This window comes from Cotesia glomerata, linkage group LG9 (genome assembly GCF_020080835.1).
Source record: "Cotesia glomerata isolate CgM1 linkage group LG9, MPM_Cglom_v2.3, whole genome shotgun sequence".
NCBI lineage: Eukaryota > Metazoa > Arthropoda > Insecta > Hymenoptera > Braconidae > Cotesia > Cotesia glomerata.
Genome location: NC_058166.1, coordinates 6,869,488 through 6,895,081, shown reverse-complemented (window position 1 = coordinate 6,895,081; position 25,594 = coordinate 6,869,488). Strand labels below are relative to the sequence as shown.

At 31.9% G+C, this 25,594-nt stretch overlaps 2 protein-coding genes across 5 annotated transcripts in view; both read right to left on the bottom strand.

Annotated features, from left to right (window-relative positions):
- The window catches only part of LOC123272184 (Bardet-Biedl syndrome 5 protein homolog), a 7,425-nt gene extending 1,026 nt beyond the window's left edge, over positions 1–6,399 (bottom strand). Inside the window, exons 1-2 of the mRNA XM_044738883.1 lie at positions 6,320–6,399; positions 6,130–6,160 (exon numbers count right to left, since the gene is read on the bottom strand). Coding sequence (XP_044594818.1) covers positions 6,130–6,160; positions 6,320–6,399 — 111 coding nt within the window. The remainder of the gene's footprint in view (positions 1–6,129; positions 6,161–6,319) is intronic.
- Positions 6,400–15,824: 9,425 nt separating this feature from the next.
- Positions 15,825–25,249, bottom strand: LOC123271277 (putative ankyrin repeat protein RF_0381). 4 transcript variants are annotated; one of them, XM_044737554.1, is made up of 3 exons: positions 25,163–25,249; positions 22,606–22,672; positions 15,825–17,255 (listed from the first exon to the last, which is right to left on the bottom strand). In XM_044737554.1, the coding sequence occupies exons 2-3, from the start codon at positions 22,609–22,611 to the stop codon at positions 15,873–15,875; spliced, it is 1,389 nt and encodes a 462-aa protein (XP_044593489.1). In that variant the 5' UTR covers positions 22,612–22,672; positions 25,163–25,249; the 3' UTR covers positions 15,825–15,872. The 4 variants fall into 4 exon arrangements, 3 of the variants coding, with proteins under 3 accessions (XP_044593489.1, XP_044593488.1, XP_044593491.1); XM_044737553.1 differs by lacking the exon at positions 25,163–25,249 and adding an exon at positions 24,997–25,156; XM_044737556.1 differs by lacking the exon at positions 25,163–25,249 and adding an exon at positions 24,232–24,358.
- Positions 25,250–25,594: the final 345 nt, after the last annotated feature.

Genomic DNA, 25,594 nt, shown 5'->3' with positions numbered 1-25,594 from the left:
AATATATATTAATTCTGGAGACCAATAATCACTTATATATATTTGTACAAATCAAATAAAATTAACAGTATTTATTTTTCATATTTATTTTGCGTATAACAGACCTGAAGTATATTTGCCGTAGGTGAAAACTTTCTGGGAAGTAAATGTTTTTTAACGATAGGAAAACATCAGGTTAAAAAAATTATCTTTTTTCAAATTTATCCTTTTCAATTAAAATATGCAAAATTTTTATTTAATTTCATTGAGTTACTTATTTATGAGTTATAAGTAATACTAACATCAAATGACAAGAAAATATTAGGTTCTAATTTTATGCATTATCTTTCTTAAAAAAATCATATCGAAATAATTGCCCTGTGTCTGTTGTGTTGTAGATTGAACTTTCAGAGTTAAAACTTGATTTTCAAATATGTCTTCATATTGTTAAGTATTTTAAATGAAAATTGAAGTTTAGGTAATTTATATTAACTGTCAGCTAAAATTTGTTAAAATGTTACAGTCTAACTTGACATTATTTCTACGCAAATTCAGAGTCATAACTTTAGTTAACCTTCTGCAAATAAAACTTGTCAACAGCTTTAGTTCAGATGTCGGCGTAGGTTTATGTTTGAATTCCTAGAACCAACTTCACTACAGATTCAATACAGGGATTCTGGCAGTGAGTGACTTTAAGTGAACTTTGAAATGACTTTGGCTAAAATCCCGCCAGTGCAGGTTATTAATTACCAAAAGCGTGGCTATCAGGGTTGTGTGCTCTTACTTTTTATTTTCCTTAAAAAACCAGACGACGGGAGTGAAAGAGTGAAATGCCCTGGCAGAAACCAGAAAATATCTACCAAGGGCAACATCAGTGACAGCCGCCAAGTTAATTTAACTCTTCTGACTGGGTCATTAAGAACACAAAATTTTTAAACACTTTATTATTTCATAACAACAATAAAATTATTAATCTTTATTTTTACCGCGCAGTGTTAATAAATTCATTTTTTATTGTTTTGTTAATAACTTATAACGTCAGTTATAACAATACACATTTGTCTGACACATAAACAATCGTTCTTTAATTTTAGATTGTTAAAAAGTAATAAACTGAAATGTGATTGAGATAAAGAATCTTATTTACATCAAGTTTTGCTTTTAATAAGCATACGCATTGCTTATTTTTAAAAAATTTATAAATATATTGATGTTAAAACAACATATTAAGTTAATATAAAAGTGGGTGCTTAAAATGAAGGATAAGGAAAATAAAAAGTAGTGATTTTAGTTGTAGAATGCCTGAAGAATCAGCTTCCAGTCGTGATGAAATAATAATTGGTGGAATTGAAGGTAAGTAATAAGGTAAAGTACCCAGTACTTGGAACACTTGTAAAAATGTGGACCAGTAGCTGAACAGACTTTTCTGAATTGTTATAATACAAAAATCCGTAAATTTATTATGAGTAATGTTGCATATTGTGGTTATTAAATGATACAGTAATCGATTTCTGTGTGTTTTTTCACCAGAATCAAAACAATTATATTTTTATTAACTTGAAAGTTGACATGTCGAGAATCGTCGATAGATGCTATTTTTTTTTTCATGAAAAAGGCAAATTCGAGAAAAAAAATGTTTCTATATAATTATATATAATTGTATATAATCATATATGATTATATATGGAATCACATATATAATTATATACAATTATATATGATCATACATAATTATATATAATCATACATGATTATATATGGAATTGTATATGAGGTTATATATTATCATATATAATTATATATGACTATATATGGAGCAATATACAACCATGCAGGATTATATATAGTTCCATATACAATTATATATAAGTATATAGAATTATATATAATCATACATGATTATATATGGAATTGTATATGAGGCTATATATAATCATATATAATTATATATGACTATATATGGAGCAATACCCGAGAAAAAATGTTTCTATATAATTATATATAATTGTATATAATCATACATGATTATATGTGGAATTGTATATGAGGTTATATATAATTATATATGACTATATATGGAGCAATATACAGCCATGCAAGATTGTATATAGTCCCATATATAATTATATATAACTATGTATGCTTATATATAATTAACAGACATAAAAATTTTTTCTTTGAAAAAAAATTTTTTTTGATGGTTATCACAAAAAGTGTAAAATGATGTTTATAATTACGTTTAAATAATTCTGAAATACAAAATTTGTCACATTTCCTATGAGATGTTTTGGTCTGCTCTGCTACTACCTAATAGTAAAATCATTATTTATTTTATTATTTAAATAAGTCTTATATTATAATGAAATTCGGTAAAATAAATAAATTATGAATAATGACTATCCAAATATATATTAAAATCAACTTTTATATTCCATTTATGATAAACTCATATGATACATTATGTAGATCATAGAATCATTATCATCTAAGACAGCAGCACAGCAGACAGACACTTCAAGACGCACGGAGATCACCAAAGTTAAGCAGCATTGAGCAGGGTTAATAGTTGGATGGGTGACCGCTGGTGTTATAGCTATAAAATTATATCTAGATATATTTTTTTGCATTTCAATTGGTTACACAGAATTGCGTAGGACCATATTAAATATTCTATCCATAAAATTAACCCAATAATTAGATGTAATAAATATATAATTAAATATTGTTATATATAATTAGATATGATTATATTTGGCCATTTTTCATATATAATCATGTATAACCAATTTATATATAAATATATATAATTGTATATAAATATTTTTTCTCGGGTACTTTCTCGCAGAGAGCTCAAAGTAAATAAACAAAGTAAATAAATAAAAGGATAACTGCAAGCAATCTACCTTAGTTCATTAACATGTGTGTGAGCACCTTTAAGATTGGAGTTTACTTTTCTACGGTACTAACTTAAATCTCGCGTTGGCTGCATTTTTTACCGCAAACTATCCCCTTGAAGCTACAGTTTATGTAGATATAATTCCAGTGCGCCCTGGCGGCCGTAAATGTAAGCTGTGAATTACTTTTTTTAACTGTAGTTGCGTATCTATAGGAGGATTACTACACATTTTTATTTTATCTAGTCTGTGGCATGTCACTTTTTACATAAAAAAAAAGTCAGGATCGAAAAATGTGAGCGCGCTATAGTATGTGCTGATAAAATTTAATAATTTCAAGTAAATAAATTGTTATAAGTGAATATAAATTAATTAATACGGTAAAATAAATTATGAATTACTGTTATAATAAACAAATTAGTGAAAAAAAGTACCGTAGAATTAAATTAAATTTCGCAACCTCAAAAAACCGTTCTGCTTACAGTAAACACATTCGGTAGTCTGGCGCTCCGTTTGCAACGGGATTTTTGAACGGAACTTGGCGCCAGATTCTACCGAATCTGTAGATTAGCATGCATCCTTATATTATTTAGTCTCTGGCCGTCCGCTTTTTACATAAGAAAAAAGTTAAAATCTAAAAATCTGGGTCGCTATAGTTTGTGCTGATTATTTTTAATAATTTTAAATAGAAATTATAAAGATAATTGATAATAATCAAGTAATACGCGTAATAAAAAGCATGAACTACTATTATAAAATATCATATAAAAAAAAATCAAAATAAATTTGAAAAAAAATTTGTAACTTCAAAAAACCGTTCTGCTTACGGTATATACACACTCGGTAGTCTGGCTTGAGAACGGAACTTGGCGCCAGACTCTATCGAGTCTCTTGATTTGGTAACTTGGCTTTTCTTTCAGATATTTCATTTGCACATAAACTCATATTGTAACACATAGTCTCTGATAGCTTACACAACAGCATTATATTATCATTACAAAAGAAAATTATTTGAATTTCACCTAAACGGGTAATTCGTAAATTTTTAAATTGTCCCAAAAACGTCTTAAAATTGTCCAAAAAATTTTTCATCTATTAATTTCGAGAAAAATCTACAGCTGTGCAAAAATAAATTATCTCTATGAAAATCATTCAAAAAACGTTCAAAATTGTCGTAAAATTGTTCTAAAAATGTTTCAAATTTGTTGTAAAAACACTTTAAAACTGTCCAAGAAATGTTCCAAAATTGTCTCAAAAATATCCGAAAAATATCTCAAAAGTATTCAAAATTTGTTCTCAAATAGTTAAAAAATGTTTTAAGATTATTCAAAAAAGCTTCCACATAAGATTTAAGGACAAAATTTTAACTAAATTGCTTCAAATAAATTGCGTTGATTCTAAAATTATCTTAGCAGTATTCCGAAAATCTTAAAAAAAATACTTAAAAGTTATGAAATAATTACTAAAATGCACTATTTTGAAATTTCCGATTATTTATATGATGTCCTAAAATTGTCCTTTAATAATGGTGTTAAAGTAACATGGATCGAAAATTTACACCGAGAGAATTTTACACCATTATTTCACATTACACGGCCGTGTAAAGTGCTCCGGGTCCATTTTTACATCGAAATTTTTACAGTGTATTTATTTTAATTAAAAATTTTTATCTACTTAATATTTTATTAATTTAAACTTTTTAAATTAAATATTAACTTTTTTTGATTATTTATTTTTAATTATTAAACATAAAAAATTTAATTATAAAAATTGTGTTAGTTAAAATATTACCAACACCGGAAAATTTATAACACCGATTTAACACCGAAAAAAAATATTTGCACCGCGAACGGTGTTACTGCTACACCGATTTTGGTGTTGAATTTAACACCGGAATTTTTAACACCGTACACCGCATGGACTTACACCGGTTTTTTTTTACAGTGAAAAGACAATAAAATTTTCTACACTTTTTACTAATTTTTGAAAATCTGTATTTTAATTTGAAAAATTGTCGTGGGGGAAGAGAGGAGCGGCAAAATAGAAACCCCAAAAATTTTTACTTCTAAAAAGCTTTTTTATATATTTAACGATAAATTTTAATAACGTTCTGAAGTCTAAAATTTAAAAAAAAAATAAAGCAAAAATTTTTTTTCCGCAACATATACATAATCTATATAATGGAGAAAATAAGGAAAATTTTATCTCTAGCATATTTATATAATAAAATAAGTTTTTTAAATTTGTTTGATATTTTTTCAACGATATTCATTTATGATTTAGAAAATTAAGAGAGTAAGGAAAATTTTGTGACGAACATATTATTATTTTGAAAGAAATTTTTATAGTTAAATTTTGTATCATCAGAAAAGCCTTGATTAGAATTTGTGCTTTTTCACGGTTTTACATATTTTTCAGCGATAGTCAATTCTTTATGTTAAGTTTTTGGAGGAGTTATTTTATTATATAAATATAATTTAGATTAAAATTTTGAAATAAATTATTCTTTTTAAAAAATTTTTCATAGTTGTTAAAATAAATGAATTTTTAATTTTTTTAACTCGAAGAGCTCAAAAGCATACAAAAGCTATTTTTTTGAGCTCAGAGAGTTCAAAATAACACACAAATTGTATTTATAAGCTCGAAGAGCTGAAAAACGTCTTAAGTGCAATTTCAAGCGTTTAGGTATAAAATTGGCGGGAAGTTGCAGGGATGGCCTTCAGGGTCAACCGTTTTCCTAATTTTTTCTTTTAGAACAATTATATTTTGAAAATAGAAAAAAAAAGTTTCTTATTTAACGAATTTTTATAGAAAGAATTTTGTTTTTCTGAAAAAATTAAACGAGGATAAATGTTCCAGTAGTTGAGCGCTTGCATAAGAAAGTCCAAAAATTGTTACCAACTACATTTTTTATGACCTTGAAATTTATTTTTAACTATTGTTGAACTTATAATCATTATAATAAATAGGTATTGCAAATATTATTTAATCTTTGGAACATCGAAAATAATTCATGAAAATTTCTCACAGCATGATTTGCCTAAAGTCGGTCAGTTACTATAGCAGAGTATCCGAGAGGTACGAGTACATCTCTTTAGTTCACAAAAAGTTCCTATTAGGTCAATCTTGTCGAATTAAATTCTGAAGTAGTCTTTATATTAATAGTTTCTTAACAAATCTTTTAATAAATTTTTATAAAAATAATCAAATAAATACCAATTTAATCACCGGTCAGACACTGGTACAATAAAAATACCATTGTACCATCAATAAATGACTTCGGCCATCTATTGGAATTTAAATTCTTAAAATTTTCCGTTTCTTTAATTTTTTTAAAATAACGTGAATGAAAATTAATAAATCTTCTCATTCGTCAAAAATGAGAATTAGATGCGTAATATGTCATACAAATTACTTTAAACTCTATTAATATTACAAAAACTTACCCTTTGAGTAGTGGATGATATTCTCCATTGCTACTACTAGCAATTATTAAAAGTATTAATATAACCAGTACCCTGTTCATTTTAGCTAATAAGGCTACATCACATTTTAACAATCTTTATATTCTCTTGAATCTCGATAAACTATCTTATTGTTAGATAAAAGGAAAATGATAAGATTCTTGAATAATTTTTTTGTACCTAATCATGTTGATTTCATATCTATTTTTTTAATTTTATGATAGAAGTATCGCAGATTGTATTATAATCTTAGATCTATTGTCAATCAAAGAAAAAAATACGCTGAAATAGTCAGATAACATCTACTTTTTAACAATCCAACAGAAATTCTCAGTATTTAATAATGATGATGACTTTTAGAAAATTTATACATCTATTTTTAACTTCCCGCTAAGAAAATCGGGAAGTTATTGTTTTCACCCCGTTTTGCAAAAATCGAGTTTTCATCAGATCTCGACGTTTGAAGGTCACAGGAAGCTTCCCTGACTATCCCCGTGAGGTTGTCACAGTGTCTGTATGTATGTGTGTATGTGTGTGTGTGTGTGTGTGTGTGTGTGTGTTTTTTTTTTTTTTTTTTTTTTTTATAAAGAGGTACGAAAAAAGATCTTCAAAAGACACCGGTATCGTTAACTCTGCCACCCATCTTCCGGCAGATATCGATAGTCGGTAGTGTGGAGATTTTTACCCACTAAAAAAAACATTCCTCTTCCCCTCTCCCCTAGATGGTACGGGGAGGACTGGATTGGAACCGCGTTAGCATTACTTCAATCCAGTCGGGCTGCGTCTCACGACGCCTACTCCTGGCTACTGGTCCCTTTCTGCGATTTTGTCTTTCAGGAGGTGCTGTGCATAAACTGCAACAGCTGACCAGTTTTCCTCTTGTTTGATCATATAGGTCACCAGGCTTGAGGGGGAGAGCCTGGTGCCTATGATCTCTTCGGTGCTTCTTCTGTAGTCCTTCCATCGAGCACACTCGAAGAATGTGTGTTCGGCGTCGTCGATTTTATCCGGGCAGTATTTGCACGTTGGTGTGCTGTGCAAACCCATCTTGAAAAGATAGGCATTGAACTGCCCATGTCCCGTCAATAGCTGGGTCAGGAAGAAGTCCGTATCCCCGTGCTTCCGAGAGAGCCAGACGTTGATGTTTGGGATCAGGCGCGCCGTCCATCTGCCCGTCTCTCCCGATGTCCATCGGTCCTGCCACTCTTGCTGCGTTTCCGCCTTTATCCTCGTTCTTGCGTCCTTCATGTTATCATCACTGTCTTTAGCGTCATAGAGTTTTGCTCTTTCGAACGCTAATAGGTCGATGGGCGCGGCTCCTGCAATGACCAATACAGCCGCTTCGGAAACTGTGCGGTAGGCGCAGGCAACCCTGAGAGCGCCTCGCCGCTGTACTGCTGCGATATTTCGCCGGTAGGTCTTCTGCTTTAATATGTCTGCCCATATCTCCGCTCCATAAAGCAGTACCGAGTGGACTGCTTCTAGAAGAACTCTTCTCTTTTTTGTTCTTGGTCCCATGGTGTTGGTCATAATTCGTGCTAGGCTAGACACAGTCTTGCTGGCTTTCTTGCATGCACTGTCGAGGTGTTCACGGAAAGATAGTTTCTCGTCTATCATTACCCCTAGATACCGCAGGGCCCCTTGTTGACGTCAGCGTTGTTCCTCCCATGTCCATAGCGAATGGTTTTGGAAACCATTTTTGACGGGTCAAAACGACCATCTCGGTTTTCTGTTTGGCGAGTTTCAGGTGATGCTTATCGAGCCAAGTCTCGACGGTGTCGATGGTTTCCCGAACTAGCAGTTCGGCCTCTTCCACGCTGTCCGCCACTATAGTGGCTGCAACGTCGTCTGCAAAGCCTGTTAGCTCTACTTGCTCTGGCAACGGGATTTCAAGAAGCTCGTCGTAGTCTGCGTTCCATAGATCAGGCCCCATTATTGAGCTTTGCGGCACGCCAGCCGTTATGGCGTATTCTTGTGGGCCTTCAGTAGTTTCCACTATTAGCTTTCTATCGTCAAGGTAGTTGTCGACTAGTGCCAGATTTTCTGGCTCCGCGTCAAACTTGTGCTCCAGAGCGTCTAAAATGTCTCCCCAATTTGCGCTGTTAAATGCGTTTTTGACATCTAGCGTGAGGAGAAGACATACTTTACGAGCTTTGAGGCTACCAGACCATGCTTGTGTTGCTGTCTTTATGACTTTCTTGATCGCTCCGACTGTCGAATGACCTTTCTGGAAGCCATGCTAGTTGGTGGCAAAACCTCCAGCACGGTCGATGTCGTCGCGAAGTCTCCCTTGTATGAGCTTCTCGAGCAATTTTCCAGCAATGTCTAGCATACAGAGTGGTCTAAACGACGAAGGTGTTATGGGGGTTCCCTTACCTTTGTCTAAGAGAACCAATCTCTGCTGTTTCCAGACCGCGGAAAAGGTGCCAGTTGCCAAGCATGCGTTGTAGGTGTTCAGGAGTAAGTCTGGGTATTCCAGGGCTATAATCTTGATCACCGATGCCGGGATGCCATCAGGTCCAGGTGCCTTTCCTGTTTTGAGTGACTTGGCCGCGTCTTGTAGTTCCTTAGTTGTGAAGGGCGTTACTTCGTTGTTTTTAGTGTAGTGTTTCTTCTCCCGCGGCGGGTGTTTGGGGAAAAGCTCCGCTACGATGCTATCCATTAAGGCTGGAGGCTTCGGCGCCTCTGGTGAAGCCTTTCCAAGTCGTTTGGCGACAATTTGGTAGGCTTTACCCCAGATGTCATTGTCGAGATCGTTGCAGATCTCTTTCCACAACTTTGCTTTACTTGTTTTGATGGCTCGATTTAGCATCTTTTTGGCCTGCTTGTACTCTTTTGAATACAAGTCCTGGGGAGCGTTTGGCGGCTCTCGTTTCGCGGCGACGTAGTTGATGGCACATTTTGCGAAGTTCCGCTATGTCTGTTGACCACCAGTACGCCGGCCTGCGAAAACTCCGGTTTTTCAACCGCGGCATAGAGGCGTCACATGCGGCGGAAATCTCCTTCATCGTATTTAGTACTGTCCTTTCTGTCTCGCTGCAAGTATCCGGAGTCGGGTTGTTCTGAAGGGTAGACCAGCTCCGTGCAAGTGAAGCTCGCAGTGCCTCTGGATCAAGCTTCCTGACATTCCACTTTCGCTTAGAAAGGTCGTGTTGTGGTACCGGAGCAGATGCCAATCCAACGTTAAATGTCACGAACTGGTGATCACTGCCACTGTATTTTTCGGATACTGTCCAGTTTTCAATCATGTTGGCAATTTTTGGAGTCGCCAACGAAATGTCGAGGATGGACTCTTGGTACCCCGGTCTTCTGAAAGTCGTGGTGCTCCCAGTATTTAGCACTATGAGGTCGAGTCTAGCCACGACGTCAGCGACCTCGTTGCCTCTGGTGTCGGAGAAATCAGCGCCCCATTCAGCCGATTTAGCATTGAAGTCACCAGCTACGATAACTTCGCCGTCGAACTTAGTGACCGCATCTTCTATATTTGCGAGTTTCTGTCGGAACACACTAATCCCTTCGTTAGGTGAGAGATAGACGCTCATGAAGTAGGTTGTGGGGGTTTGAATCCAGACAAAACCTGCTCCACCTCCGCTGTTGTTGACGGTAACGTTCTTTGTGTTCACAATCTAAATTGCTGCCGTGCCCGTTTCGTCTGCGAACCATGTTTTACCTTCGATGTTTAGATATTGCTCGCAGATAAAGCAGACGTCAATTTTATCTTCGAAAACACGCTGGCGCAGCAGGTTTTGCGCCAAGGCGCACCTATTCAGGTTGCCTTGTAGTATGCGTGTCATTTCTGACCTTTCATGGCTTCTGCAAGTGCTTTGCGGAATGCCTTACACGCTCCAGTGCCAGAAATATGGCATAGACTATCCTGGGCATCTTTGTCCGAAGCACAAAGGAAGCATTTTAACTTCTCCGTGCAGTTTACGGCCTTGTGGTTCTCTCCGCCACATTTGTAGCAGCACCTGCTTCTGTCTGGTCCCGCACACTGACGTGTTTGGTGTCCATAACCAAGACATTTAAAACAACGTGTTACTTTTACTACTGGGCGTATACGACAGTTCACCAAACCGATCCGTATACGGGCCTTGTCAAGGGCTTTAATCGCATTGGGCTCGTCTAGTTCGCAGAAGGCTGCCCGATTACCTCGTGGTGTGGGTTTTGTCAAATTTACCCGTTTGACCTCCAGGTTGTCAGTGAATTCACGTTTGAGTGCTTCACGGACTTCGCTCTCGGTAGAGATTTCATCTAAGTCGAGGATCTCGATCGTTGTTGTTGGTGTTAGCGTCTTGACTGTGCCGATGTTTGCAGTGGCTGCCCTTACTGCATCGGTGAATGCCTTGCTGTCTTCGGACTTTCGAGCCATTTCAAGGAGAACGCCTCCGTGTTTCGTCTTTTAATAGACCTTATGTCTACGCCCGTCTCGACAGGGCTTACCTTGGCCTTGATTTCCTTCAGGAGATCGGCGTATGTTCGCCCTTCAGCTGGTTGGACTAGGACAGCTTTAGTTCTTGTCTTCTTCCTCCTTGGTTTCTTGGAGCCACCGCTGTTTGGCTGGTCTTGGGCTGTAGCAGTTTGAGTCACTGGCTCCTGTTCTTTCTTTTTCTTGTTTTGCCGAGTCACTTTGGTCCAGGTATCATCCCGGGCTGTCTTTTTCTGTGCTGGCTTGTCAATATCTGAGGAAGGGCTGGGCGTGGACAGCGGCCTCTTCTTGTTGCCATCTCCTTGCTGTGGTAATTTCTTAGGAGTGGTCAGAGGTGGCTGTGATTTTTGTTCAGACTCGGAGATGTTTGAGTCGTTGACGCCGACTTCGTTGGTGATTTGTTGGCCAGCCTATATGCCGTACTAATAGACGAAACCAATTTTCTGATCTCATGGTGGAGATTCTTTTTGTCTTTTATGAAGTCGGCTAACTCATCAATCTTGTTGCCGAGCCTCTCCATTGGTGACTGTTGGCCGGTGACGGTCGGTAGAGAGTTCATTCTTCCTCGGTGGGTTTGATTAGTGGCAGGAGCAAAAGGTCCTCCACTTTTGAAGGAATGTTGCTCAGCTGTCCGTTCTCTGCCATCTGGGCTGATTTCGTACTCCCTGTAACCTTGCTAGCATTGCTAGACAGCAGAGCCATGGGGTCTACTCCACTGTTCAAACGGTCGCTTGATAACGACAAGTTTAGGCCCGTTTGCACGCCTTCTCTCGCCGGCACTGAGGTATCCATCCTCTGTACTGTAAACGATGTTTGAAAATCTTCTGACATTTCCATATCATCTTTTGCTAGGTTTTGGTCCACCCCGAGTATTCTGTTTCCTCGGTACCCAACGCATCTGACGTGCAGATATGCCGGGCATTCCCCTATCCGCCACCTGAGGAGGCGCCCGATGCGGGACCCAGCAAGCCCGACACGGTGTGTGTGTGTGTGTGTGTGTGTGTGTGTGTGTGTGTGTGTGTGTGTGTGTGTGTGTGAAAGTATGTGAACCGCTTATAACTTTTGAACGGCTTGACCGATTTCATCGCGGTTGGTGCCATTCGAAAGGGCTTGACCAAACTTAGATTTTGAAAACTATTTGGACCGATTCAGATCAATAGATTTTGAGAAATCTTCAAAAAACTGAAAAAAAAATTTTTTTCAAATGTGGTTTTTTTGGAATAACTTTTAAACGGCTTGATGGTTCAATTCCAAAAACTAATCAGCTCTTAACCTCGAAAAACCACGTCGATCGCCACCAGTCCGGTCAAAATCGGTTGATTCGTTCAAGAGATATCGTGAACGAAAGAAAACCGAAAAAAGTGTTTTTTCGGAATAACTCCGAAATTCCTAGCGCGATCAATTCAAAATTTGAGATTCTTTGTGAGGCTTGAAAAACTGCGTCGAATGCTGCCAACCGCGTGAAAATCGGTTTATTCATTCAAAAGTTATTACGGTTTAAAAATTCAAAAAATAGTGTCTTATCAAATCTCTATCAGACTTTTGAGCTCGAAGAGCTCAAAAGCATAGGAAAGCAATCTCTTTGAGCTCGGAGAGCTCAAAATAACCCATAAATTGTATTTTTAAGCTCGAAGAGCTCAAAAACGGCATTGGTGCAATTTTAAGCGCCTAAGTATGGAATTAGCGGGAAGTTGCAGGGATGGCCTTCAGGGTCAACCGTTTTCCTAATTTTTAGCTCTTTAACTCAAACGGTATTCGAGAATTTCAAAAAAACCTGTTTTTTCAAAATTATTTTTATTTTTATAGTAAAATTCGGAATTATTGAATGATGATTTTTTTCCTAATTCTTACGAGTCCAAAACATAAAAAAATCTTATGATCATGATTCTCAAACAGAAATCCGATTTTTAACGGAGAAAAGAAAATTATATTTTTTTTTTTTAGCCTTCTTGAAATATGTCACTCACCAAAATTCGTCAGAAAATTTCTTTCATACTCCTCTATACTCAGGAATTTTTTTGAATTTTTTGAAGTGGTGGAACAATTAAAAAAAAAATTAGTAAAACGGTTCACCCTAAAGGCCATCCCTGCAACTTCCCGCTAATTCCATACCTGGGCCCTTAAAATTGTACTTATGACGTTTTTGAGATTTTTGAGCTCAAAATATAATTTATGTGATATTATGAAACTTCTATCAGACTTTTGAGCTTGAAGAGCTCAAATGCATAGAAATACTATCTCTTTGAGCTCAGCGAGCTCAAAATATCACATAAATTATATTTTGAGCTCAAAAATCTCAAAAACATCATTACAATTTTAAGCGCCCAGGTATGGAATTAGCGGGAAGTTGCAGGGATGGCCTTTAGGGTGAACCGTTTTACTAATTTTTGTTTAAATTGTTCCACCACTTCAAAAAATTCAAAAAAATTCCTGAGTATAGAGGAGTATGAAAGAAATTTTCTGACGAATTTTGGTGAGTGACATATTTCAAGAAGGCTAAAAAAAAAAAAATATAATTTTCTTTTCTCCGTTAAAAATCGGATTTCTGTTTGAGAATCATGATCATAAGATTTTTTTTATGTTTTGGACTCGTAAGAATTAGGAAAAAAATCATCATTCAATAATTCCGAATTTTACTATAAAAATAAAAATAATTTTGAAAAAACAGGTTTTTTTGAAATTCTCGAATACCGTTTGAGTTGAAGAGCTAAAAATTGATGTGAATTATTTTCATTTGACACCAAATCGACCCCCTCAGTATAAGTCAAAGAGGCCATGTGGCCAGAATTCCCATATTAATCCGGCTCTGCCCTTTCAGATTTTTTATCGTTTTTTGCAGGAAAAATTCTTAAAAATTAAAAATGTTCAATACTTGATACTTTTTAATTTTAAAAAATATTGACAATTAATTTTTACAAAATATTATCCAAAATTAATAAACAACTTTATTGAATTTTTTTGCCGGTTTATTTATACACTGCACAGTTAAAGAAGAAAAAAATCACATTCTGAATAATTTTCAAGGAGAAGTTCACGATTAATAACAATGAATTGACATAGTACTTGTTAATTACTTTTTATTTAAGTATTTCTATAACATTATTACACATGAATTATTTATTTTAATATAAAATTAAATCATTTAGTAGTAACGGTGACAAAAAACTACTAGTTTTTATAGACTTAAAATTAGTTGCGGTCTCATAAACAAAAAAATCTAAAGGTTCCAAAAATAATTTTTTTTTTTTTATTAATATTAAAATTTTTTCTTGTAAAAATATGATTCACAACAATAAATTAACAAAAAAAAGTAAAATTTCATTACAACAGTGCCGAGTGTCCATACACTTTAAGACGAAGTTATCATTTTGTGATACAACGCAGCCTTATGGCTTTCTTGTCATTAGTACCTAATATTAATCCTCAGTTTTTAAACATTTATGAATAGTTATTTTCTTATAGATAGTGTTTAAAACTAATAGTCAATCATGATAAGTCAAGCTGGCTGAAATAACATTGCGCATCAATAAATAATCAATGTTAACAGTTTAATTTACAAATGTCATAATTAATAATTAAAAAAAAAATAGATTTTTACTAGCATATTTTGATCATGATGTATTGGTGATGAACTATATTCTCATGCACAAATTCATATTTACAAATTTATTATACAAATGAATGCGTGAATGTAATTTCAACTAGTATAATTCTGATATTACAAACACTTTATTTTGTTTTTAAGTATTCTTTGAAAACAATTTATTCATTTTATTTTCTTTTTGCAGTGGCTTTGTTGAAAAACTAGCTGCTTTTGTAAATCACTGTCATAGATCTTTTAGTGTAATTACAATGAAAAATAATTTCAATTTTCTTAGCAAGAAGTTTAAAAAGAACCAATTTTTATTTTGACGGTTGATAGTTCTTTGTTTTTTAATGATGCTAACATTCACTTCACTGAGAGAAAAAAGTTCTTTTGAAAAAAATGAATAATGTTGTAATAAGAAATTAATTTGTGGAAAATTTCAAATAATTTTATTTTTTAGCTGAAGAAATAAAATTCTTGTCATCGTAACTTTCTTTTTGAAAAAAAAGTTTTTTTGATTTGGAAAAAAACAATTTTAGATAAACAACTTGCGAATTTTTATCTAAAATTTTTTTTTCCTACATCTAGAAAACTTCTTTCCTCAAGAAAGTTACTGTGAGAAAAATTTTTATTTCTACAGCAAAGAAATAAATTTATTTAAGATTTTAGCAGATTAATTTCTTATTAAAAGATTGCCCATTTTTTTCAAAAGAAATTTTTTTTCTCAGTGTAGGATTGACGAATAGTTATAAATACCTTTATTATAATTCAGTACTAATATATGTCAAGTACGGGACTAATTCATAAAATTTTCTACAAGTATAAAAGATAATTTAAATATAAAGCAGAGTTCATCAGTGTTACTGATGAGTCTATTAACATATCACTATGATTAAATACAATATAAAATCAAGAATTCTGCTATTTCTAAGTCGCTTTGATGTGATAGCAGATTATTATATAAATAAAAAAAAAAAAAAAATTAGTTTAAGTGAAACTTTTGGTCTCTTGATTAATTGCCAAAATCAAAATATTATGAGATCCAAGTATTTTTATAATAGTAATTAATAGGCTATTACATCAATGTGTCATAGAAACAGCAGTACTTCTATCAAATTTCTAGCATCAGTTCTAAAGAACTAATGCTTTTTACGTACCTTGTACATAAATTATTACCCAGTATAAAAACAAAAGAAGATTTTTATAGTACAATAATACATTATAACAAAAATAAAAAGAATTTGAGATTAACGCATTCCCAATATTTTTCATTTTGTAAGAGTACAATTTGTTATTGAAGCGAAAAAACGCTTATAATCCTTAGAAAGTAATAATATAACAGAATCTTGCTATGCGTAAAATAAAATACATATATTAAATACAATTTTAAGAACTTTCGCTGAATAGAATAATCGTTTTTTGACAAAACGTATTTTTTATTTATATAAAAAAAAATTTTAATAAAAAGTACAAAAGTTTTTATTCGTACGATATCGAATGTTTAAATTTATTAAATTAAAAATTTATTTTTTTAAATCAGCTATCTTTTCATTCAATTGTTTCAATTCTCTATTACTGAAAAAACATGAAATATTTCTCACAATAGTATAAGGAAGATCACGTGACAGAGTTTCAAAAATTAAATCATCAACATTTTCTAATAAATGATGTCGCTGCTTCGCTTTGTTTAATTTAAAATAAATCATACCGCTGTATAATGGAAATTTTTCTTTCAATTCATACTCATCATAAATAGGGTCGTCATCTTTGATATTAATGCAGCTCAAAAAATGAGCAATAGCATGGATACTTTTTTGCAAAACATCATAAAAACTGATATTGGTATTAGCAATTTTAGTTTTCCTCATGGAGTCAACTTCTGCATAACACTTTTGACGATAATTTTTAGCATATTGATTACGATCAATTATGTCATTCAACATTTTGTTCATAACATACAAATTAGCAGCACTCAATTTAACAGTATGTCGTCTTATCAATGGGATAACGTCACAAAAACTACGTGAATCATCAAAATAACTAGCTGCTACTTTATTAAAATCGATACCAGCATGAAGTAAGCTTTTAACAATGGTTATATCATCAGTAAATATAGCATAATCAAGTACGGAATTCCCATTAGATGTTACTCGATTAATATCAATATTATCATGATTTAACAACAATTTAACAGCATCGACATTATTCGTGTCAATCGCAATATGCAGAGGTGTTACATTGCAGCCACCGTTACTCGGAAAATTAGGATCAACATCCGAGTCCAAAAGATACTTGACAATTTTATTATTTCTATGACGTACAGCATCGATAAGTAATGATTCAAAATGTGTACTTTTTTCATTAATATCAGCACCATGTTTAATTAAGAATTTAACTATTTCTTCCTTACCTTCTCTCACAGCCATACGCAAGGGTGATATGCTACTTGTGGATCTCAGTAAAGTGAGAGGATCAGCACCCCGACTTACAAGAAATTCAGATATTTTTATCTGGTGTTTTCTGATAGCCAACTGCAAAGGATTCATAAAATCGTAACGGCTCATACATACTGCATTTACGTCCGCACCAGCATTAACTAATTTACGGACTATATTGTGCTTGCCCTTTTCAATAGCATGATGAAGAGCAGTGCCATAACATCTGGTACTAAGGTTTATTTGAATGCCTTCTTTACTCAAAAGAAAATCAATAAACTCTTCGTCATTATTATCGATAGCACATTGCAATATTGTAGGCCTGGAAGAAAGATCCGTTTGCAACGGTACTCTTGTATTTACATCTTCGATTCCGAGTTTTACTTTATCACGTGTCTCTCTATATTTTTCATCAGCTACTGACCGTTGATGACGACACACTCCCATCGGTCTAAATTCCAATCTATGTCTCTGATAACAGAAAATTCATTTATTAATTATTGGTTGTTTATCAATATAAATATTTGAAAATTTTTGGGTAACTGATTAGTTTCACGATCACCTAATTTTTTTTTTTAATCAAAAATTCAAAAATATTTTTTTAATTCTAATTATTCTATTTCACTGCGGATTTAAGATGATAATTATGAAACTTGGTAAAAATAAGTTTTTCAATAATTTTGAAAGCTTTTAATGGTAGTAAAAATTTTATGATAATCAAGAGTTGTTCATGATATGCCGCGTGTGAAAAGGTAAAAGGGCGCATTGCTACAGATTAGTGGATCCATAAGCATGGGACTTCAAACGAAGGGCGCACAGAAAATTTTTTTTTCGCTATTTGTGTTAAAATCATTCAAAACACGAAAATCTGTAAAAAAATTCGAACATTGCGAAAGCTAAAAGGTCATATCTCAAGAAATATGCCCTTTCAACTTTTAGAAAAGTAGTACCTAAAGCTAAAAGGGCGCATAATAAAAAATTTTAATTTTAATAGAAAATGTTGACAAATAATTTGATAAGACAAGTTAAATCCAAAAAACAGTCTAGTACAAAAAGCTCAATTGTAATAAAAAGGAGCAAAACCAAAATAATTGCTTAGTTTCGTAGTTACTTTAAAATTTTAGCTACGACTAAAATTTTTTTGACTTATGACACATTTTTATTTCTCAAAATTCATTTAAAATAAAATAATAAAAAAATTGAAAATAATAATTTCTTATATAAAAATTATTTTTTATAAAAATGATTGAAAAAAAGCCGAATTTTATTGATTTTTTTTCTGTAATTATTGTTTTGGATTAAAGCTACATCATAAATCAGAATTTTTTTTATGAAATTCAAAAATGATAATTTTTTGATTTTTTATATATTTGTAATTACTTTAAAAATATTCCTAATTTTAATTTTAAAAGACCGTATAGTTAGAATACGCTCCTTTTAATTCATAATTTAATTTTAAGTATTAGGCTTATGATAAGCATTTCAATAAATTGCTCGAAAAAAAATTGATACTCTCTTAGCTTTAGGTCATAAAATTTTTAAATTCCTAAAACTAAAAGGGCGCATAATTAAAGACATAAGTCCTTTTAGCTTTGGAAAATCAATGATTTTTATGCGTAGAATATGTCTACCAGTCGATTGGCGATAAAATAAATAATAGTTTAAAAAAACTAAAAACACGCTTTTTATAGAAAACCAAACTAAAAAATAGAAAATAAATTTTAATAAATTTAAATTAAGAATAGTGTTAAAAATAAATATAAATTAATAATAGTGTAAATAAAAAAATGTATTTTATTTTAAAAAAAGCGTCGGGTGCTTTTTAAGATATCAAAATGATAATCACTCTACTCATATCAGTCAATAAAATTTTGATAACTATTGACACCATGCACCCCACGCTTTTTTTAAAATAAAATACATTTTTTTATTTACACTATTATTAATTTATATTTATTGAAATTTTTAACACTATTCTTAATTTAAATTTATTAAAATTTATTTTCTATTTTTTAGTTTGGTTTTCTATAAAAGCGTGTTTTTAGTTTTTAAACTATTATTTATTTTTACTTTTTAGTTTGGTTTATTTATAAAAGCGTGATTTTTAGTTTTTAAACTATTATTTGTTGATTATCAAAAATATTCAGGCGCGCAAATTACCCACGGAGAGTTACATACTGACATGACATACAAGTGAAGCTAATATAAAGGGTGTAAAAAACCTACGGAGGAAAACACCTGGTTTCGAAATATAACTTCGGGATGGTCATCAGAGGATTCCGGGTTGATGTACGGGTTTATCTGTGCCATTCCCGATGAAAACCTACGGAGGAAAACACCTGGTTTCGAGATATAACTTCGGGATGGTCATCAGAGGATTCCGGGTTGATGTACGGGTTTATCTGTGCCATTCCCGATGAAAACCTACGGAGGAAAACACCTGGTTTCGAGATATAACTTCGGGATGGTCATCAGAGGATTCCGGGTTGATGTACGGGTTTATCTGTGCCATTCCTGATGAAAACCTACGGAGGAAAACACCTGGTTTCGAAATATAACTTCGGGATGGTCATCAGAGGATTCCGGGTTGATGTACGGGTTTATCTGTGCCATTCCCGATGAAAACCTACGGAGGAAAACACCTGGTTTCGAGATATAACTTCGGGATGGTCATCAGAGGATTCCGGGTTGATGTACGAGTTTATCTGTGCCGTTCCCGATGAAAACCTACGGAGGAAAACACCTGGTTTCGAGATATAACTTCGGGATGGTCATCAGAGGATTCCGGGTTGATGTACGGGTTTATCTGTGCCATTCCCGATGAAAACCTACGGAAGAAAACACCTGGTTTCGAAATATAACTTCGGGATGGTCATCAGAGGATTCCGGGTTGATGTACGGGTTTATCTGTGCCATTCCCGATGAAAACCTACGGAAGAAAACACCTGGTTTCGAGATATAACTTCGGGATGGTCATCAGAGGATTCCGGGTTGATGTACGGGTTTATCTGTGCCATTCCCGATGAAAACCTACGGAGGAAAACACCTGGTTTCGAGATATAACTTCGGGATGGTCATCAGAGGATTCCGGGTTGATGTACGGATTTATCTGTGCCATTCCCGATGAAAACCTACGGAGGAAAACACCTGGTTTCGAGATATAACTTCGGGATGGTCATCAGAGGATTCCGGGTTGATGTACGGGTTTATCTGTGCCATTCCCGATGAAAACCTACGGAGGAAAACACCTGGTTTCGAGATATAACTTCGGGATGGTCATCAGAGGATGACTAGGAAGGTCATCACCTGGGTTCTAGGTTGATAATAATCAAAATTTAAATAATATCATTATGGTAGTCTCTTTATGCGAAGGAGAGTTACATACTGACAAACTGACAAACTGACAAACTGACAAACTGACAAACTGACATACAAGTGAAGCTAATAAAAAGCGTGTAAAAAATTATGCGCCCTTTTAGTTTTGCAAAGCTAAAAAGGCACATAAATTAGTATGCGCCCTTTTGCCTTTTGACAAGCGATGTATCTACCTAAGTTTAGTGATTTATAGATTTTTTTCTGTATTATAGTCGAAAACCAAATAATTTAGGAAAAGATTGTTTTTCGAAAATAATTTTTTGATTTTATCATTTATTCAAACAAATTTTTTTTATCGAAAAATTAATATTTTTGATCATTTTTTTTTTTCTTTAATTATTCTATTTTTAATAAACTTAAAAAAATATGTGATAGATAAAAAAAATTCAAAATATGATTTTTATTTCAAATAAATTATCAACCTGAATAATTTTAAATTTCCTTGAAAACAGAAAAACATATTACTAACGGCAAAATAAGGAGCCAAAAGTATGAAAAATTAAATAAAAACTTCCTGTGGATACCGGAGACCAATTCCTACCTTCACAAGTCAAAGCTTCAAATTAAAAGATCTGAAAAAATTACTTGAACGCTTTTACTTACTCCAAAAAAATTTTAAAGTGTTTAATATACTTTCCAAGCTCAGAAATCCTCAGTAGAGCGGTTGATCGTGATTTTTTCCTAAGTCTATATGAGTGTAGTAGATACTCCAGAATTTTTTTGGAGTTAGCAAAAGCGTACAAGTAATTTTTTTTTAACTTATTCTTTTTTACTAGTGACATGCGAGGGTGGATTAAAAGGTTTCCGAGTACGGAGGTTGACCATAATTTTTTTTTAATACTTTATGAGTGTAGCAGATACTCTAGAATTATTTCGGTGTAAACAAAAGCGTACAAGTAATTTTTTTTAATTTTTTAATTTCGTTATTGACATGAGAGGTTGGATTGACGAATGGAACCGAATAACAGTTTCACTTCGCGCCAGTCCACGTTCATAAGATTAAGAAAATTTTTTTTTCTTCACAAAAAGATATAAAATAAAAAATTGAAAATCCAAGTAACCGATATGATTGTATACGATTTTCGAAAATTAAAAAATTTTGTTGTAAATTTAAAATTAAAAAAATCTTTGAACGTACTTGGTGTGCGTCATTGTGTATTTCAATTTTTTTGAAAGTCCTAGTAAATAAATTTTACGAATTTCATTAAAAGTAAAATATTTTGCAACCACGCACACCAAGTACGTTCCAAATTTTTTTTTTTTTTATTTTTAAATTTACAACAAAATTTTTTTTAATTTTCGAAAATCGTATACAATCATATCGGTTACTTGATTTTTCAATTTTTTATTTTATATCTTTGTGAAGAAAAAAAATTTTTTTTCTCTTAATAGTCTTATGAACGTGGACTTGGCGCGATTTTTTACAGTGAAACTGTTTTTGTTCGGATTTTAGTATTTTTGTAATTATAATAAAATTTACAATTGGTACCAACTTGGTATCGCGTTGGCTGCATTTTTTATAGCAAACTATCCCTTTGAAGCTACAGTTTATGTAAAATAATTCAAGCGCACCCTGGCGGATGTAGATGCAAGCCTTTGAAATATCTTTTTCAACTGTAGTTTCCCATCTATTGAGGATTACCATGTATTCTCGAATTATTTAGTCTGTGGCATGTCACTTTTACATCGAAAAAGTCAGGATCTAAATTTTTGCGTTGCTATAGTTTGTGCTGATTAAATTTAATAATTTCAAGCAGATTAATTGTTATGATCGACTATTATTAATTAATGTCAGTAAAATAAAGTATGAATTACTGTTATAATATACAATTTAGAAAAAAAAAGTACCGTAGAATTAAATAAAATTTGCAACCTCAAAATATCGTCCTGCTTACAGTAAACACAGTCGGTAGTCTGGCGCTCCGTTTACAACGGATTTGAACGGAACTTGGCGCCAGATTCTACCGAATCTGTGGATGCGGAGATCGACCGAGATTTTTTTCTGCGCTCGTAAAAGTGTATTATATACGACAGAATTTTTTAAGAGTAAACAAAAGCGTTCAAGCAATTTTTTCGGATCTTTTAATTTGAAGCCTTCCCTGAATAAAAAAAAGTATCGAGACAAAGAAAAAAGTATTGAAAAATATTGGATTGACTAGAAAACCAATACTTTTCAATACTTTTTTCTTCGTCTTAATACTTTTTTTTAAACAGGGTTGATATGTGAGGGTGGAACTTGGCCTTCGGTATCCAGAGGAAGTCTTTTGTTGTTAGCAATATTTTTTTCTGTTTTCAAGGAAATTGAAAATTCGTGAGCATCCAACGTTCGGAACTTCAGGTTCATAATAAGTTGAAGTACTGTGGACCGTGAAAATAAAAAATTACCAATTTTTGTACAATTTTAAATAAATAATTGACAATCCAAATATTAATAATTAATAAATACCATCATCGTTCACAGGATTTAAAAATTGTAGTAGTGTTGATAGTATACAAAGATATCTTGTCAGTTCCTAAAAATAATGATATGTATTAATATTTAGTCGTTGTGACAAAGTTATTGATATTCATAAAATATCAAAGAAATAAAAAAACATTCAACGCTTAACAATTAACCCTTGAAATCAAATTTTCCAAGCATACCACATGTATTAAATATATCTACACATTTGAAAATTTTAATTTTACTTCCGATAAGCTACCAAATATAAAAAGAAGAAATGAATTGTAGTAGAACTTCTATAAATTTGAAGTTAAAAAAAAAAGAGATAGGGATAGCTGTTTTCGTCTTTTTTTTTTACACATTTACCAGTACACGATTAAAGGAAGGAGAGAATAGCTTTTACTTACTCTCTTTCGACTTTGAGTATATAGGAGTTCTACTGTATTAAGAGTAATACTTGAAAAAAAAATTTGGAGCACACGCGTAGTGAAAGTAAAGAGACATACTGCTAAGAAATTACAGATGAATAGAAAATTTTTTCGGTTAATTTATCAGGCTTCTTCATTTTTAATTGGGTTTGGAAGTTCTATATACAGAAGAGAAAAAAAAAAACATTATTTTATATTTTTTCACGAAATTAACATCACTTCAAACGATTTGAACTGAACTTCCGGCATTCAATGCAGTTTTTTGAGTTTTAGTGTTTTAATTTCAAACGTCAATTGGAAAAAAAAATTTTATAGTATTTTCAAAAAAACATTAATCTAATTGAACAATTAATGTGAATTAAAAAATTAATTTTATTCTCATTTTGTTCAAATCATATTCTGATTTTGAACAAACATATGAAAATATAATATTGGACATACTTATTTCATTTGCATCTTCAGATCAATTTTAAAAAATTTTAATCTAAAACGTAACTTGAAATTATGAAAATTAAAATACATTTATTCCAAAAAAATATAATTTTTAGTATTCGTCAAGAAAATTTATTACTCATATCACACATCTTTTAATGATAGCGGACATCTGACTATTTGATGGTTTTATTTAACAAATCAATAAGTACTTAGGAAATATTGAAAAATATTGTATTCCTAAATCTATAAAATTTCTATATATGGTATTTGTTTTATAATTTCTCTCATAATAATTTGTTTATAAAAGAAAATTCTAAAAATTGTCAAGTAATTTGATTTCAGTATCATATTCATTAAACTATAAATTCTGAAATAGCAGATAGACTTTTTTTTACAACTTAATTGGATAGTATTAAAGATAGGTTGTAGCAAAAATGAATTTTAAAAATTTTATTTTTCTAATTACGTCTCAAATAAATTTTAAAATCAAATAAAATGAAATTTCCGAAAAGTAATATATGACTAGCTATTGCAAAAGCTTCATAATAGTTCATTTAACAATTTTTTCAAAAAGTAATGAGAAAAATAAAATTTAATTGCAAATTTTAAAAAATAAAATGAAATAAAAAGTCTTAAGCAATAATGTTTCTACCAAAATTTTTTTGACTAAATATTTCTACTAAATATCAGAAATTTTTAACACAAAAGTGCTATTGATAAAATTATTAGAAAAATATCGGTAAAGACGTTATTGTTTAATTGTTACCTTAAAATTTTGATAAAAAAAAATAATAATTTGTAAATGTTTGGACTGCAAAATCTCTGTAAATTTCTGCAGGTTGACATTTTTATGCTTGCATCAAAAGTTATTGACAAACTTAAAAATTGTAATGAAAAAAGTTTCACATAAAAAAATTAAAAAAAATAAAAGTCAAATTTTTAGAAATGTTTTTATATCATAATTGAATTGTTAAAAAAATTTTTTATATCTGTTAGATCTCTGTTGATTTCAGTATTATAAATTGAGACATAACCACGAAATCACATAAGTTTTCATTTTGTATATATGAAAATAGATTTACAAAAATTTCTTCAATGCATTATTGTTGAAATACTGTCTGCTGAATTTAATATTATATAATTTAAACTAACATTCCATGTAATCCATACTTATCGGTATTATTTATTTATTTATTTTTTTTTAGTTATATTCATCACAAAAAAATCCATAAATTTATTAGACAGTTATATGCCCACCGACTGATAGTTAAAAACAAACAAGCTGAAATTATAATTTTTCTAAATTGTTTATAAATTATAATCATATCACGATTTATAACTCATTAAATGAGACTGACAAATTTTGTGACATTACAACTCATTTCATAAAAACACGTGCAGTTAATATTTGACATTTTCCTTCACCATCAACTAAATTTAAAAATAAAAAAAATATTTAGATGCACTCCATTTAATGTTTCATTTTATAATTTTATCCATTAATTATAAATTTAGTATTGAAAGAACATACCAATTTCAGTGTGTGAACAAAATCTATGTTGACGGCAAATTTAGGGAGTTTATTATTTTTATGTCGTACTGAATGACAAAATTCACACACAATTTGTCACAAACTAAACCTATGATTATGTATAAAAATTTTACAATCAATAATTATATTGGAGCTGAGTATATACCTAGTATCAATAGATGGTTAGACTCAGCGGGTTGCCATTCAATGTACTCAATGTTAATAGGATACAACCGTACAAAGCCAAACGAACTTTTCTTATTTGTCACGTGAAAACTATGGCGCCACTTGATCAAGCTAGATTTTTTTAGACTGCGTGCGCATATGACAAGAAAAAAGGGCGCCGATATTTAAAAAAAAAATTAAAAAATACTCTAAGAAATTACTTAATTATAAATTTTTTATTTTTTTTTAATCAATTACACAATTAATTTTTTTCTTAAACAATGAATGAGCGTTATGAGGCGTGGACTTTTGGATTTTCCAAACTTTTTATTTGTTTATTAGCTTTGTTTTTCATTCGTACGTTTTTGGTAACTATGACAACGGGATCGATTAATAGTTCCGCGTTCATAGCCACTGGTTACCATGATATAAT